Here is a 13800-nt window from a genome sequence, read left to right as displayed (position 1 = left end):
TATATTAAATGCATACACTATACAATGGTACTTCAGTACCAATCTGTGTAAGAATCAGGCAGTGGGTGACACATCATTTTGTCTCGCCTGCAACAAAAGTCGTGGAAGGCGAGATTTAGGTTATCTATCCCAGCGATGACCGCATCCACAAATTACATTAAGTTTTCTGCAAGTTCATTTCAACATGAACCCCTTATGCTAGGTCAATGATATTTGGTGTACAGATGCCTTACCATCATTGCATCACAAATCCATGCCAATTTTACGCATATACCCCTGCAGCCTTGGTTTGTTGAAAGTTTAATATTAAGTTTTATTATAGTTTATTGTAGTTTTGCATTTTTATTTGGATTCCGTCTCAATGTGATGCAATAAAAAAAAACAATTAATCCCCAGGTACTCATATTGTTGCCATTCCTTTGTCCTTTCCTATTTTATAATATATATTTTTAGTCATCAAACATGTTGTATTTATGTGACCACTTTATGTATACTATGCCACACGAAGTGGCGAGTTATTTTGTGATGGCCTCCAGAAAAGTTTAGTTGAGTGTTCATCCATCTGTCGCTTAGTGCATTTTGTAGTGGTAACACAAAAAATAATTTCATATTGTAATACAAACTATGAAAGCAACACAAAAAAAAAATTGAACAAACATACCATTATATTGACAATATCGAACAGGTGATATTTATCTCTGATAACAGTTTCTGATTTAGTCATTTTTGCCTAAAATATATTAGTACATCTAGAAAATAATCGAAAAGCTATTTAAATTTATCCTGAAGCATTTGTGATATATATATTTTGACTGCTTATATACGGAAAAAGTGTGAAAATTTTCCCTTCATGTTTTTTTATAGTGCATTTCAACAAAACTTGACGAATCAATATCTCAAGAAGGCTAACTTGCAAACACTTTTATTGTTTTTTTTCTTGGGGTTATGAGGTAAACACACTTGGATAATGCAATAAAAAATCTGTTTTGCTGCACCTTATACAAATTTTACCTGATTCTTAGAGAATTACTTAAGTGTAAGTGTTTGTAAGAATCTGGCAAAATGGGAACAATCAGAAACATGCATGTCTAAACTCCACCGGTCTGACAATAAAATATCTTTCAAAGGTACCTTCTCTATTTGAAAAGACCCTAATTTAATCCCTGCACCACTGGCTATGTTTAGAAATTTTTCAATAGAATGTAAGACAGAGTTATCTGCCCTTGCAATGTTCATTTTTAATGTATTTCAATGAAATTATAACTCAATGGGCCAGCATGATTTGGAAAATTTCCTGGATTCTGATGTTGAAAATAGTCAAATTAAATTATCAAAATGGCGGGTTTTAAATTTTTATACCATGTTTCACCCATGCCTGATTCTTACAGATACTGACACTTTTAAAAATACTTCAAATGGTTATTATCTGCTGTCATCTATGTCACTGGTGTCCTTGTTTGTAGATATTTGGTGGCTGGACAATAACTTGAGTAGGAGTGTATAGATTGTAAACTATAATGAGATTGTACCACAAGTTGCCATACCACAAAGGAAACGGTGCAGCTTGGGTTGGTTTTTGGCGGTTGTGACTTGACTACACCAGAAACAAGCATTGACAACAATTTGACTCTAAAGTACAAGATGCAGCTTGGATTGGTTTTGGCGGTTGTGACTTTATTAGACCAGAAACAAGCATTGACAACAATTTGACTATAAGCAAATGAATCTCTTTAAAATTGTATCACAAAGTGTTTTACTAGAAATTTGTAGGAGTTCTGACTGGAGCGAATTAGGAATTAGAGGTAAATTCGAGAAATTCTAATCCAGTTTCTAGGCCTGTTTCAGGTATAAAATCAAGATCAATGTCTTATCAAGCTCAAGCTTGAATGATGTTTCCATACTAGCTCTATTCCTACAGCGTAAGAAGTTGAAATTTCGTTCATCCACACCTGAAGATGGCACCAAGTCCGAAAATATCTTGATAGCTTGCCATACAGATAACCTCTAGTAGCATTGCTGCAGTATTCTTGCTCCAGCTGTTGAGGGTTCGATCTCTGCGGTCGTATCAAGCTATTCACTGTGAAGCATTTGATCATATACAGAACTGCATTTTGGAGAAAACCTCACATTCATCTCCTCAAATCAACCAATTCAAGAAAGATAATTCTTGCAAAATATCAATTTCACCCTGGTTTGCATATACAATACACTACATAATTCTTTTCTCAAAGTGCAACAACCCGTCTGTAATTGTTTCTACGTCAATGAGTCTTCGATACTTATGCTAACTAACTAAGGGGGATTTTAACGTCCTTGACTACTCTGTAAGGTCTCGCACGGACGGGATACTTATGCTCTTACTGTTTGATATATATATATATATATATATATATATATATATATATATATATATATATATATATATATATATATATATATATATATATATATATAAAAAGACTGTTAGTTACAAAATAAACAATAACTATCCATAAATTCTGAAAAGGTGTGAGGTGCGATGCAAGTGAGGGGCTCCAGTATGGATTGCAACCCCTCCCCCCCAAATTTGTTCTATAGGTTTTAATGAAAGAAAATTTGTAACTTCCGCAACCAAGTTTTCTCCAGTGATTCCTATATTATTAACAAACTCAACCATACCCCGGGATCCGCCTATAAGATTATGAGGTCAAACATGAAAAAAAAAATACATTTCGATATCACAGCTGAGAATTACAAGGATTATGATTAGAGTTTTCTTCCGCTGATAATTATAAATTTATGTTTACATAATGCACATTGATAATATGTTTTATTTCCATTTCTGTTCGCTATGTTTCATTCTGAATTCTTTCTATAAGATATCTGTTCAACTTTGCTTAACACACACAATAAAAGGTAATCATATGGTATATCTTAGTGTAAGTATTTGTAATAATCAGGCAAAATGGGAAAAATCAGACACAACCATGTCGAAACCCCACCAACCTGACAATAGAATATCATTCAAGGATGCTTTCTCTATTTGAAAAGACCATAATTTGATCTCTGCATCATTGGCTTTGCTTAGAAATTTTTCAAAAGAATCTAAGAAAAATGAGGTTTTTGACAGAGTTATCTGCCCTTGAAATGTTCATTTTCAGTGCATTTCAATGAAATTGTAACTCAGTTTTCCTTGATTCTGATGGTGCAAATTTATACACTATCAAAATGATGTTTTTTATACCATGTTTCACCTACTACCTGATTCTTACAAGGACTGACGCTTAATATGTCTGACATTGACAAGTTAATACAACGGACCATTGAAGGTTTTCAATTTGTTCAACACTTTTGGTTTTAAAAATGAACAACCATAGCTAAAATTACGTTATGAGAAAATTGTTTTTGTGAATAATGTCTGGAAAAGGATTATCGAGACCAGAGCAAACTCGGGAATGTTATCTTTGTCAAAAGAAAAGTTTTCAGTTCCATTGTACTGACTGTGAAATATTGATATGTAGAGACTGTAAGAAGAAACATTTGGAATTAAAAAGTTCGAAATATCATAATATTGCACGAGTGACTGGTTGGTACGGAAATTAGTCGAAGCTTCGCTATATAGATGAGACTTCTAGTTTGACAAAAGTTATAGCACGTATATAACTTGGAGAATTCAAGAGATTTGCGAACACTGGATATCATAGTGTGATCTCTCTTTTAAATAGATTGTTATATATAATCAAAATGCCACCGAAATGGAATCAACCGTAAAGGATTATGGGCGGCAAACACATATTCTAAAATTAATTTGACTTTTGTAATTTTATTCGTGATACTGATAATTTTGTAGAACTGATTTTCTTTGCAAGATGAAACTGGGCATTTCAAACCTCGTTTAATCATATTAGGGGTAATGTCTCTATATTTCTTAGTGGTCAAAACCTAGGCGCGGATCCAGAGATTTTGAAAGGGATTCATGCTATTTTATTCATACGTTGTCCACATTTAGCATGAAATTAACAAGATATTACAACGAAAGGGCAGATCCGGGGTTCGCAACACCCGCTTTAGTTCCGCCTATTAGACCGCTCCATTCATTTAAAGCCCAAAGACGGGTTTTAGATCTTTTTGAATGCTGGGGGAGGGGTATTTCCTGACACATTCCCCATTTCCATTTTTGTTTAAAGTACAGTACTACATAACTACGATTCTGATAAAAAAAAAAGAAAAAAAAAGAATACTTTCACTCACATGTCGAAAATGTATACACTGCGTATATATTATTTTAATATAGATTTTTAATTAATAATGAAGTCTTATAAAATATCCAAATCTTATTTATTAAAATCAAAGTTTGTACCTCATTCAAGTCCGGTAGGCTTTCAGGAAGAGTGGTTTAAGAGCTTGCGTGGAGGAAATATAGTAGATACCCCCACCCCATCGAAAATTCGTGAAATTCGTATTTATTTGGCAACTAATAAAAATTGTTATGGGTATTCTATTTGACTAATTTTATTTCTTTTCGGTATTTTTCTGAATTTCTCTTCTTCTTGCTTGGTTTTTCAAATTGTGTCAATTCGCTTTGCAGTTTCAAGGTACCCAACAAAAATCATGTTAAATCATTTTAATGAAATAATCATTACAACGAACAATATTTACAAACATCCACAGGCAGTGACAAAAGGCCTTTTTATTTAGCATACTCTTAGCGGTGAGCATCGTGTTCATATAACACCGACCGGCCGTGACCATTATCAGTAACACACTGAAAACACAAAAAGCTAGACCTATAGCAGTCTCAATCATAAAAAGCAGGTACAATTTGTTCGTAGTTCCCTGTTCTATAGTAACGGAGAGTGCAAGCGGGTTCGTATTCATTCATGGGTTTCAATAGTTTGCTGCTCAGACATACAGAGGGAAATCACTTGAACCTGAGCAGAATAATGTGACGCAATCGTCTTCTGAACATGATAATTCGACTAAAATTTTGCAAAATAAAAGAAAAATAAAATTTGATCAGATATCCATTACTGGCTCTGCTTATTTACTGTTTCCATTTGCATTTTTCCTAAGTTTTTCCTCGGTTTTTCTTATTTTATCGAGAAGTTTCTTCTCACGCCTTTCAATGACTGCCAATCTCTTAAGATCATAATCCTTTCCAACTTGCGCTGTAAAGTAGATAAAATGAAAAAATTGTAGATATATATAATCGCTACACTGCTCCATCGGATCAAATTGATACAGGGAAGAAAAAGTAAATTTATAGAAGGGTCTGAAAAATTCCAAACGACGTTAGAGCTGTCAAATTTGCGAAGCAAATGTTTAGTTGTTCCCTCCCGGGGACTCGAACTCGGCACTGTCCGACTCGATGGACTTCAGCGCATCAGATTTATATTTAATCTGATATAAAGATAAGGACTCGTCAATATGAGAATCAGGCACATGCATGCTTTTAGCACATTTTTATGGAATATTTTATTGTTGAAATGCATTCGAAACACACTGGAAACACTCCAATAATTAATAGTGCCGAGATAACTTAGTGTATTCGGGAGAAATCTTTAAAAAGTTATTCGGGTATAAGAGTGGCGGGAAAACATGCCATTGATTAACATTTTATTTTTGAATGATAAAATCTTTCTTCACAATCCACACTCCACTCTGTTTGGCGGCAAAAATAATTTCGCCAATAAAAATTCTACTAAAGTTATATTCTTTGATATGTAAATAGTATAATTTATGCAAGATTAAAACGTTGGTTTGTACTTAAAACATTGGAGGTGTACATGTAGACATGTCGTTTTTAAATTTTGATGTAAAGTTAATTTTAATCGTGAATTCCTTTATAAACCTACCTTTTCTATTAAGTGCTTCCTGGCGCCTTGTGCTTGCGATCTTTGCTCTTTCTCTGCTGTTATTTGCAACTGAAAAAGAGAATCAAAGATAAAATAGAATGAGTCACCAAACTAATGACATCATAGGAACAAGGTTATAGACAATATATGTTCCTTCATTAAAAAGATGGATTTTGTACAACTTTAGTGTGAACTAATACTGACATTTGCCTGTTCGTTACACAGCAAGTCTTTGGTTTAAGATTGAGATGAGTTCACCCAGATATGGAATCTTGATACTTTTTATGTAGCACTCCAGCTAAGAATCGTGCAAAATGTGATACATGGTTTGAAAGCCTACATATTTTTATTTTTGATACTTTGTTTAAAATGTTTCAGTAAACAGAAATTAACATTTGGTTTTTCGTATAACCCGTGCTCATAGGAGATAAAAATTGTATAGAATGCACTGTAGAATTCAAAATTCAGGGAGATAACTCTGTAAATGCCACTCAAATACAATAGGATCTATTGGATTTTTTATGTTGATTATCTCTTAAGAGCAGGTAGATTTGAATGAATAATTACACATTTCATAATATAGACCCATGAAACAACTTAATTACAAAAATAAAAATATGTAGCCTTTTTTGGGGTATATCACATTTTTCAGATTTTGCATGATTCTTACAAAGACAGCTACTTATATCTTGATTTGATTGGGTTTTTTACCATGTGGCATATGTTTTTATTAGAGAATACAGGGATACACATTAGATTCCCATATAACATTGCATAGTTGCCTTAGTTTTAATTATTCATTACTGACCTTGTGACACTGTTGGTCTAACTTTGTTGTTTTGAAGGAGGGCTGGTAAGCGACGTGGCTTCCTTGTCATTATATCGCCATCTGGCATAATATGAAAGGAAATGCCACCCCTTGCACTCGTGGTTTCCGTGGATATGATCCCACATGTTTTCAACTCCTTTATTATTTCTTCCGATAAACGCCGTTCTGGAAGAGGCAATTCACAGATAATTTCTGGCGAAACTTTTCGCATGTCACCATTAAAACATGGCAAACAACCGGCTTTCACAAAAAGCGCTCCCATCTTTGGAGATGCTTTATGAAAATTCAACGACGTTCCCACGTTACCATCTTTTACGTCACTGTCGACAGGGCTTGGATGCATTTTATAGGTCAGAGGTAATAAAATATCCATTTCGATTGCTTCCGACTACTTTCAGTAGTTTTTATTTTTGTTTCTTCATTTGAATTGATTGAGGGCAAAACAATCGAAAAATCAACCTACACGGATGGGTTTATTAAAGACGACGTGTTTGCAGACGTAGTTTTACATCTATAAATGTCTTTATATAAAAATCAATTGATAAAGAGAACATACACAAATCCAATTTGAGGCACAAGAAAAAAAAAGGCACACACACACACACACACACACACACACACACACACACACACACACACACAGAAATATAAAAAGCATACACATAAAATTTACAGGAAAACAGACAAAAGGGGCGGATGCTTAGCCAGGAGTACCAATGCGGGAATTTATATCTTTTATTATACTGCAAAGTTTAAGTAGTAGATACGGCTTTTTAGTCGACATCAAGTTCAAAAACTTGAATAGATAATATCTTGGCAAACACTGTTTGCGTTTCTCTGAGAAAGAGGAACATCCGGGAATATAATGATATTCATCACCTAGTTCTTGGTTATTGCATAATACACAGTGTCTGTTTTCTCTTTCTATGCCTTGCCATCTACCAATTTCGATAGGTAAAATGATTTGGAATTCTGAATCTGCACAATTTCTTAGATTCGGAGAAATTTAGAATATTAAGATATTCTTCGAATTCAAATTTGGTTTTGAAAATTCTATAGTTTAATCCCTTTGGCGAGTCATTCACTATTAATCGCCACTTTTGAATAAATTGATCAACCAGTCTCTTTTTGATTGCACATCTTAGCCATTCATTATTTAGAGAAAGTTTCTGTTTCACAAATATTTGGATAAACGCATTCATTTAAGATTTTTCGAACATGTAGAACTATCCTAAGGATAGTATTACCTTGAACAACCAGACTTCTAGCAAGTGTTTATGGTATACATGAAATTTTGGAATGGATACTGAACACAAGTTTTGCCTAATATGTCATTTTCAATCGGAAGCAACGGAATTCACCATATATCATATAATTCGGTGTAGAAGTTTTTACGTTTAAAGGTATTTTACAAAATCTTAGATGAACCTTTTCCAAAATATCAGTTTTTCCAATTAAAGCCCAAGATCTCGGAACCATATAATAAAATTGGTTTCACCATTTTATCAAATAAATCTATTTTAAACTTTATTTTCAATTTACATTTCCTTCCTATTTTAAGAACTTCATACATTGCTTTTGTTGCCTTGTCTGCTAAACTCATTTTAGTAAATATGCTAAATAACAACACTTTTGTTTTATTTATATTAACTGTCAGTTTCCAGATATCACAGTAGTTCGAGAAGGTAATCAATTGTTTTTGTAAATCTTCTGCAGATTCAGCCGTTGATACGGTATCATCTGCGTAGAGTAAAACAAACAGCTTCATGTATATATCTAGAAATGTTTCGATTTCTGAAGATACACAGTTTAGACCATTTATATTGTGGGACTGTAAAAACTTTTCTAGATCATTTAGAAAATGGAGAAAAGAAAAGACAGAAAATTCTCACCTGTCTCACACCAGTTTCACAGCTAAAAAAGTCGGATTTCATGTTTCTGAATGTAATACATGATTTGATATTTGAATGCATATTGAATATGACATTATACATTTCCCATTTACATATGCATGTGGTTCAAAAGTCGTTTATAAAAAAGTCCGTTTCGCCAAGCTGTATCAAAGGCCTTTTCGAAATCTATAAAAGCACAATAAAGTTTTTATCGCTTAGATTTTAGAATTTGGAACAAAATATGGATCGTGGAGATATTATCTACCGTGAAATGTTTTTGTCTGAAGCCGCATTGATTATCTTTTAAGATAAGAAAGTCTTCGGAAAAAGTGTTCAACCTAGCATTTAATATCGCAGTAAACAGCTTTCCGGCACAACTTACAATTTTGATAGGTCTGTATTTTTTTGGATCATTCGGATCTTCTTTGTCTATATATATTGGTTTAATCATCCCTATTAACCAACTACTGGGCAATATTCCTGTGTCAAATACAACACTGAACAGTTTTTCGTAAATATCAATGAAAATATCTGATGTATTTTTGATATACTCATTTATTATCTTATCTTCTCCGAATGCCTTACATATCTTTAGCTTGTTAATACATTTAATGATCTCGTCTCTAGAAATGTAGCCGTTTATATACGCATTTGAAAATTTTATTGGCACATTTTTGGACAGTCGGTACCGAATGTTGGTCATCTTCGTCAACAAAATTCAACTGTTTAAAAAAGTCATAAATTGTATTTATATCGATATTTGGTTGATTTTGTATTTTGTGGAGTACTTTAAATATGATTTAAACTATGATGGGGTGGAGCATTTTATACTTTTGTTGTAATCTCTTTCACTTGAAGTTGACGTAGTGCATCAGTACTTTGATTTGGCAAGATCTTAGATAATTTTTTGGCACCGCTTAGACAATTATTTTTCCCTTCTTATAGATGACATGAAATAATTTCAAAAATGCGTGTGAGTTTAAGAAAACAGAGAATGCCTACCCTTTCAGTGCATTTGGTTTTTGTATATATATGCCATGAAATGTTTATATGCATCGCTGTCGCTGCAGTCATATACCCTTAGTTTCGTTTTTTGGCTTGGGAAACTAATGTTTTGAGCACTGATTTGTTTATGTTATTTGCTCCTGCATTCTAGATAAGCAATGCAAACGCGGATCTAAGGAAAGACGTACCGTGCGTACACTCCTCTAGCCTAGCTAAAATAGGGGAAAATAATTTTGTCATTGTGAAAGCGGGATAAAATAGTAGTTACATGCATTTGAAAGAGTAATCAAGGGAACCAAGGTTATAGCGGTAATCAAAAGAATATAATCCAGGCACAAAGACCAGACATGGATACAGTAACAATTTTCAAACTCAAAAAAAATAAATTTAAAAATCGAATGTTGCAATAATTTATTTCATATGAAATTAAATCGCTAAGGAGTTGGATCATAGTAAAATACTGACAAGTTGATAAAATTATCGCCCGCATTTAACGAATTATCAATCGACTTTATATATGACCGATTGGGTAACCCGTATACAGTGAAACGTTTCTTCAGTGTAAGTTTTTGTAAGAATCAGGTAAAGTGAGAAAAATGAGAAACTTCAGGTCAAAAACCCACCAATCTGATAAAATAGTTTCACCTAAGTAAGCTTCTTGTATTTGAAGACCATTATTTGATATCTGCATCACTGTTTGTTCAGAAAATTTTCAATAGAAGATTTGAAAAATGAGGTTTTGACAGAGTTATCTCCCCTCGAAATGTTGATATTTTCAGTGCATTTCATAAATATAACTCAGTTTACTAAAATGACATGGAAAATCTTGTTTATTTTACTTGTTTCTGATGGTGCCAATAGTCAAATTAAACATTCAAAATGATGGGTTTTTTAAACATTATATTTAACCCACAGCCGATTTTTTTTTAAATCTGACACTGAAAAGTGACCGTCAAAGGCATAGCAAAATATATACATAGGGATATTCAATAATTTAATCAAAGCTGTTAAGAAAGATTAATACTGAATGCTTGATTTTGGAGTCCTATGATAGCTGTAAATTTTTTTTATTTGATTTATGTAGCTTTTTTTTTATATCATAATGCATATTTTGTATAACTGATTCCCTTCCGGAAGCTTTGCATTGAAATGAAAACCACATTGTTACCATGGCGATGGTTATGCTCTCCTTAAATCTTGGTGTAGGAAATCCAGGCGCTAATCCAGTGGTTTTGAAAAGGGGTTTATTTTGTACAAAACGAACTACATTTCCCACTGAAAGGGATTCAGGAGGTTGCAATGCCCCTTTTGAGTCCATCCTTAAAAACTTACCATTCATTTAAGACCCGTATACTGCCTTTGGCTGTTTATCAATGTTTTATTTTTGTTTTTTATTTTTTTATTTTGTTTTTTTGTTTTTTTTGTTTTTTGTTTGTTTGTTTTTTGTTTTGTATGTTTGTTTGTTTGGTGTTCGTTTGTTTGTTTGTTTGTTTGTTTGGTTTTTTTTTTTTTGGGGGGGGATTGTTATTTCTTTGATATCATTCCGTTTTCCATATATTTTTAAGGTACACGAGCGTGAGTCCATAAATTCTCTTCACATATATTTTCGTCTGGAATTTTTTTTGAATCATGAAATCTAGTAAAAAAATCAGAAGTTTGTAGTTAACAAATGCAGTACCAGTGCAGAATTGGTACCTCATTCAAGTTTGAAGAAACCCCATTAAGAGTTCAGGAGTTTGTGAGGATACACAATTAGTACCCGTACAATAAATATAACTGAAAATTGTTGACATTTTTGTTCGCATTTTTGTTTGCAAATAATAAAAATTGCTACGTACGGTTATTCTATTGACTGATTTTGTTTCGTAGCGGTAGTCTTTCTTTCCCTTCGTTTTGTTTGATCAATTCCTTTCGCAATTTATAGATATCCTACAGAAACATAAGAAATCACTTTTATTAAATAATCATAACAACGAACAATTTTCATAAATATCGACATGCAGTAAAATAAGGCCTACTAATATTTATATATATACTCGTAACGACACGGAGGGCATCGTGTCCATATTATACCCCCCGGCCCGTCATTGCCACTTTCAGTAAACACCTACAGGCTACTGAAGACAGTATAGTCCGACCTATTGCGGTCTATATCATAAAAAGCAGGCAACATGTCTTCGCAGTTCTCCCATAGTAAAGGAGAGTGCAAGCGGCCGGGTTGTTTTCAATCAAGGATTTCAATTGTTTATTTTTCTAGTTTATCATACAAAAGAAAATCACTAGAACTTTCAGAACGGAATAATATGACGAAAAGCTTTCTCAACAGAATTTTGCAAAAGAAGAATCTGTTAAAATTAATATAAAAATATTGAAATTAATATCCGTATATGTTTCTGCTTATTTGCTGTTCCGATTTGCGTTTTTCTTGAGTTTTTCTTCGGTTTTCCTGATTTTATCGAGAAGTTTCTTCTCACGTCTTTCAATGACTGCCAATCTCTTAAGCTCGTAATCCTTTCCAATCTGCGCTGCAAAGAAGATAAAATGAAGTTTATATAGAGAAGGGCCTGAATAAATGATGTTTGAAAAGTCAAATTTTATAAGTTTATTTGGTTAGAGTTACTTTGAATTTGATGTAATGTCACCTACCCAGCTCCATCTTATACACTCAAAGTCGAAAATGTATCATCGCAAGAAAAAAAAATCTTTAAAAAGGGGCTGTTAAAGAACTCATGCCACTTGTATGGCCTTGAGGAGGTAGACCTAGGGTAAAGGACATAACTCATGAAGTCAGTGATATGTTTGTATCATATTCAATTTCACCAAAGGCTATCAAGCTTTCATTTGACACAGAATGAAATCAGTCAAATTTACTTTGAAGCTTGCAGGACATTACTGTAAAATGCTAAATACAAACGTTCCAATGATTTGTAAGGGTTGTGTCCCTTATCCAAGGTCTACCTCCATTAAGCGCGTTAGATTCACATTCAATGCGATATGAAATGAAGGACTCGTCAATGTCTGAATCAGGCACGTGGTTTATTACAATTTTGCGGTGTATGCAATCGAACCACCTTGGAAACACTCATGTCATAATAGTGCTGAGATGACGTGGTACAGAGAGAAATATTTGAATGGTTATATAATAACTAAAATTGGCGGGAAATTTAGCAGTGTATTATAATGATTAAATCCTTCTTGCCCATTCTTAGGAGTTTACTTTAATATTCAGTGCTATAATTATGTATATTGCCAGATTATTTTACATGAAGACATTTCATTTTAAAATTTTCATGAAGAGCTAATGCCGAATTCCGATGGTAAACCTACCTTTTCTATTCAGTGCTTCCTGTCGCCTTGTGTTTGCGATCTTTGCTTTTTCTCTGCTGTTATTTGCAACTGAAAAAGAGCATCAAAGCTAAAATATCCAATGAGTCATCAAATTCAACGAATCATAACAGCATATAATTATAGGTTATAGACGATATATGTTCCTAAAAAGATGGTATCGTACAACTTTAGTGGGAACTCGTACCTAAATCAGACATTTGCATGTTCGTTGCATTGCAAGTTTTTGGTTTAAGAATAAGATGAATTCATGCAGATATAGAATCTTGGTCCTTTTCATATCTTGATTTGATTGGTGTTTTTTACCATGTGGCATGTTTTCATTAGAGAATGTCGGGATACACATCAGACTTGCTTGAAACATTGTATAGATGCCTTAGTCACTTACCTTGTGACCCTGATGGTCTAACTTTGTTGTTTTGAAGGAGGGCTGGTAAGCGTCGTGGCTTTCTTGTCATTGTATCACCATCTGGCATAATATTGAAGGAAACGCCACCCCTTGCACTCGTGGTTTCCGTCGATATGATCCCACATGTTTTCAACTCTTTTATAATTTCTTCCGATAAATGTCGTTCTGGAGGAGACAAATCACAGATTATTTCTGGTGAAATTCTTCGCATGTCACCATTAAAACATGGCAAACAACCGGCTTTCGCAAAAAGCGCTCCCATCTTTGGAGATGCTTTATGGAAATTCAACGACGTTCCCACGTTACCATCTTTTACGTCACTGTCAACAGGGCTTGGATGCATTTCGTAGGTCAGAGGTAATAAAATACCCATTACGATTGCTTCCAACTACTTTTAGAATATTTTTTTTTGTTTCTTCATTTAAATTGATTGAGGACAAAACATTTTTGTTCATATGAAACGGTTTATAACATGGAATTCATTCC

At 33.5% G+C, this 13800-nt stretch overlaps 2 protein-coding genes across 2 annotated transcripts; both read right to left on the bottom strand.

The window, feature by feature from the left end:
• Window positions 1-4068: 4068 nt before the first annotated feature.
• Window positions 4069-6947, bottom strand: LOC148607271 (uncharacterized). The gene is made up of 3 exons (XM_088546720.1): window positions 6643-6947; window positions 5835-5903; window positions 4069-5147 (listed from the first exon to the last, which is right to left on the bottom strand). The coding sequence occupies exons 1-3, from the start codon at window positions 6923-6925 to the stop codon at window positions 5020-5022; spliced, it is 480 nt and encodes a 159-aa protein (XP_088402846.1). The 5' UTR covers window positions 6926-6947; the 3' UTR covers window positions 4069-5019.
• A 4553-nt stretch (window positions 6948-11500) lies between these two features.
• LOC148607270 (uncharacterized) lies at window positions 11501-13566 on the bottom strand. Its single transcript, XM_088546717.1, has 3 exons — window positions 13294-13566; window positions 12888-12956; window positions 11501-12085 (listed from the first exon to the last, which is right to left on the bottom strand). The coding sequence occupies exons 1-3, from the start codon at window positions 13523-13525 to the stop codon at window positions 11958-11960; spliced, it is 429 nt and encodes a 142-aa protein (XP_088402843.1). The 5' UTR covers window positions 13526-13566; the 3' UTR covers window positions 11501-11957.
• Between the last annotated feature and the right edge of the window lie 234 nt (window positions 13567-13800).

The sequence above is a fragment of the Perna viridis genome, chromosome 9 (genome assembly GCF_037379345.1).
Source record: "Perna viridis isolate PV_CMFRI_1.1 ecotype Kerala chromosome 9, ASM3737934v1, whole genome shotgun sequence".
Lineage (NCBI taxonomy): Eukaryota > Metazoa > Mollusca > Bivalvia > Mytilida > Mytilidae > Perna > Perna viridis.
This window is presented reverse-complemented; position numbering and strand designations above follow the sequence as displayed.

What these genes read in the sequence shown, in the direction of transcription:
- LOC148607271 (XM_088546720.1), bottom strand. Translation starts at nt 6,925, where the DNA reads ATGGGAGCGCTTTTTGTGAAAGCCGGTTGTTTGCCATGTTTTAATGGT. An exon ending in TAGACCAACAGTGTCACAAG is followed by an intron (nt 5,904 to 6,642) that starts GTCAGTAATGAA and finishes TCTCTTTTTCAG; the next exon opens with TTGCAAATAACAGCAGAGAA. An exon ending in GGAAGCACTTAATAGAAAAG is followed by an intron (nt 5,148 to 5,834) that starts GTAGGTTTATAA and finishes TCTACTTTACAG; the next exon opens with CGCAAGTTGGAAAGGATTAT.
- LOC148607270 (XM_088546717.1), bottom strand. Translation starts at nt 13,525, where the DNA reads ATGCGAAGAATTTCACCAGAAATAATCTGTGATTTGTCTCCTCCAGAA. An exon ending in TAGACCATCAGGGTCACAAG is followed by an intron (nt 12,957 to 13,293) that starts GTAAGTGACTAA and finishes GCTCTTTTTCAG; the next exon opens with TTGCAAATAACAGCAGAGAA. An exon ending in GGAAGCACTGAATAGAAAAG is followed by an intron (nt 12,086 to 12,887) that starts GTAGGTTTACCA and finishes TCTTCTTTGCAG; the next exon opens with CGCAGATTGGAAAGGATTAC.